At 37.4% G+C, this 2,234-nt stretch overlaps 1 protein-coding gene across 1 annotated transcript; it reads right to left on the bottom strand.

The window, feature by feature from the left end:
• Positions 1-926: 926 nt before the first annotated feature.
• Positions 927-2,234, bottom strand: LOC134705475 (fibroleukin-like). Its single transcript, XM_063564199.1, has one exon. The coding sequence runs from the start codon at positions 2,126-2,128 to the stop codon at positions 1,148-1,150; it is 981 nt and encodes a 326-aa protein (XP_063420269.1). The 5' UTR covers positions 2,129-2,234; the 3' UTR covers positions 927-1,147.

The following is a 2,234-nucleotide window of genomic DNA, read 5'->3' as shown; positions in this document are numbered from 1 at the left end:
CATGTTGACTTATTTGTAAATCTATCTTTGCTGAACATTATTACTGTTTACAGTTTATCTCTATCTATAATAATATTCAAGATAACCAAAAACAGCAAAATTTCCTCAAAATTACCAATTCAGGGGCAGCAACCCAACAACAGGTTAACCGATTCATCTCAAAATTTCAGGGCAGATAGATCTTGACCTGATAAACATTTTTACCCCATGTCAGATTTCCTCTAAATGCTTTGGTTTTTGAGTTATAAGCCAAAAACTGCATTTTACCCCTATGTTCTATTTTTAGCCGTGGCGGTCATCTTGGTTGGATGACCGGGTCACGCCACACCTTTTTTAAACTAGATACCCCAATGATGATTGTGGCCAAGTTTGGTTTGATTTGGCCCAGTAGTTTCAGAGGAGAAGATTTTTGTAAAAGCTAACGCCGGACGACGGACGACGGACGACGGACGACGGACGACGGACGCCGGACGCCAAGTGATGAGAAAAGCTCACTTGGCCCTTTGGGCCAGGTGAGCTAAAAAGTATCAAATGTCTTAAAATTATGTTTAATGCTGTCGCTGAGAAAATAGGAAATGATGTGATATATGACCCATCAAACCATCAAACCATCCGATAGTTTAGATGCCATGCATGATCAGTAGTTGTCGTCTTTTAATGTGGTTCATAAGTGTGTCTCGTTTTTAATATAGATTAGATCGTTGGTTTTCCCGTTTGAATGGTTTTACACTAGTCATTTTCGGGACCCTTCATAGATTGCTGTTCGGTGTGAGTCAAGGCTCCGTGTTAAATACTGCACTTTGATAATGGTTTACTTTTACAAATTGTAACTTGGATGGAGAGTTGTCTTATTGGCACTCATACTACATCTTATTATAGCTATCTATGAATGTATCTACAGCGGTATATATATTTAACAAAATCACTTCAGTGAAATAGTTACAACAACGAGTTTTATTGATTGGTTATAAACAGAAATATCACACAGAGGAAAGTTTAAATATTTAAATTGGTCTATTTAAATGAAAATGCACTACCAATTTACTGAGACCAGACATCTGCCATAAATAAAGCAAATACTAACCAATCAAATTGAAAGCAAAACAAATTATCATCTAAAAAAAGTCTGATTCTGTAAGTTTTTCTATTAACCAATACCAGTAATTCCAGAGGATGCTTCCATTGGTTTGATCATCATTCTTGTTTTTTTTAGCGCATTTGTTTTCCATGTTTTCCAATGCATGTTCGCAGTATTATTATACATCTCTCCATATCCTCCATTAATATTGGCAGAGGTACATGCAGTATGCCACCAGCCACTTTCCTTTTTAATACCACAGTTAAACTCTGAGCTTAAATCGTTGTCCCTGTCACGAGTTGTAAACATATGATTCCATTTGGGGTTCAAATCCGCCATTGCATTACCTGCTGTTCCATCACTGTAACCCACCAGAAGGAGGCTGTAGTTTAAACTTTCATCCCCAACATCTATTGTATCATACACAGCGTACGATGTATCCCCTGTAAAGTCTTCAAGGTCAAATCGCACTTGGTAGGATCCTTGTCGAACAATGAACATCAAATTTTCATTTCCAAGCCAATGTTCCCCAGCTATGTCCCCGAATCCAAATTTATAATCCTCCCAAAACCGATAAAAGTCCACAGTGCCGTCATATCTTCTCTGGATTGTAGTCCATCCCCCATCATCAATGTCCATTTCACAGTAAACAGCAATTTCAGGTGCCTCAAAATCAGGCTGAATACAATACACTCCACTTTTTGTTCCAGCTGGCAGTTCACTACAGTCGGTTACTGGAACACTGAAAACTGGTTGAGGAGTCTTTATAAATGTAAACGATCCGTTATGGAGTTCCGTTGTTGGACTACACGAACAAGAAAGCTGACATTGTTCCGAGTCTTCGTTATAGCTACAGGAACAGCAGTTATCATCATTCGTACACACGATAGCGCATTCGAATCCAGATTTCGCTTTTGTTGTAACCATTGATGGTCCACTTGAAATTATTCGCGTGTCTGTTGATATGTCAAACTTTTGTGAATTCAGTTCAAAGCTTGCCACAAAATGTAAAAAGAGTGCAAAAGTTGCTGCTTTCGTTATATAAGACATAATGTTCACTGATATTATAATTCAATTAACTATAGTTTTTGCAGTTTTTGCAAATGAAACGTATTTTTCATTAACTATGATAAGAATAACATATTCGAATCATTAT

This window comes from Mytilus trossulus, chromosome 2, assembly GCF_036588685.1.
Source record: "Mytilus trossulus isolate FHL-02 chromosome 2, PNRI_Mtr1.1.1.hap1, whole genome shotgun sequence".
NCBI lineage: Eukaryota > Metazoa > Mollusca > Bivalvia > Mytilida > Mytilidae > Mytilus > Mytilus trossulus.
Note: the sequence above shows the minus strand (reverse complement) of the source record. Positions and strands in the feature narration are given on the sequence as shown.

Bases quoted from the DNA above. Each gene is read 5' to 3' on its own strand.
- LOC134705475 (XM_063564199.1), bottom strand. From the start codon at position 2,128: ATGTCTTATATAACGAAAGCAGCAACTTTTGCACTCTTTTTACATTTT.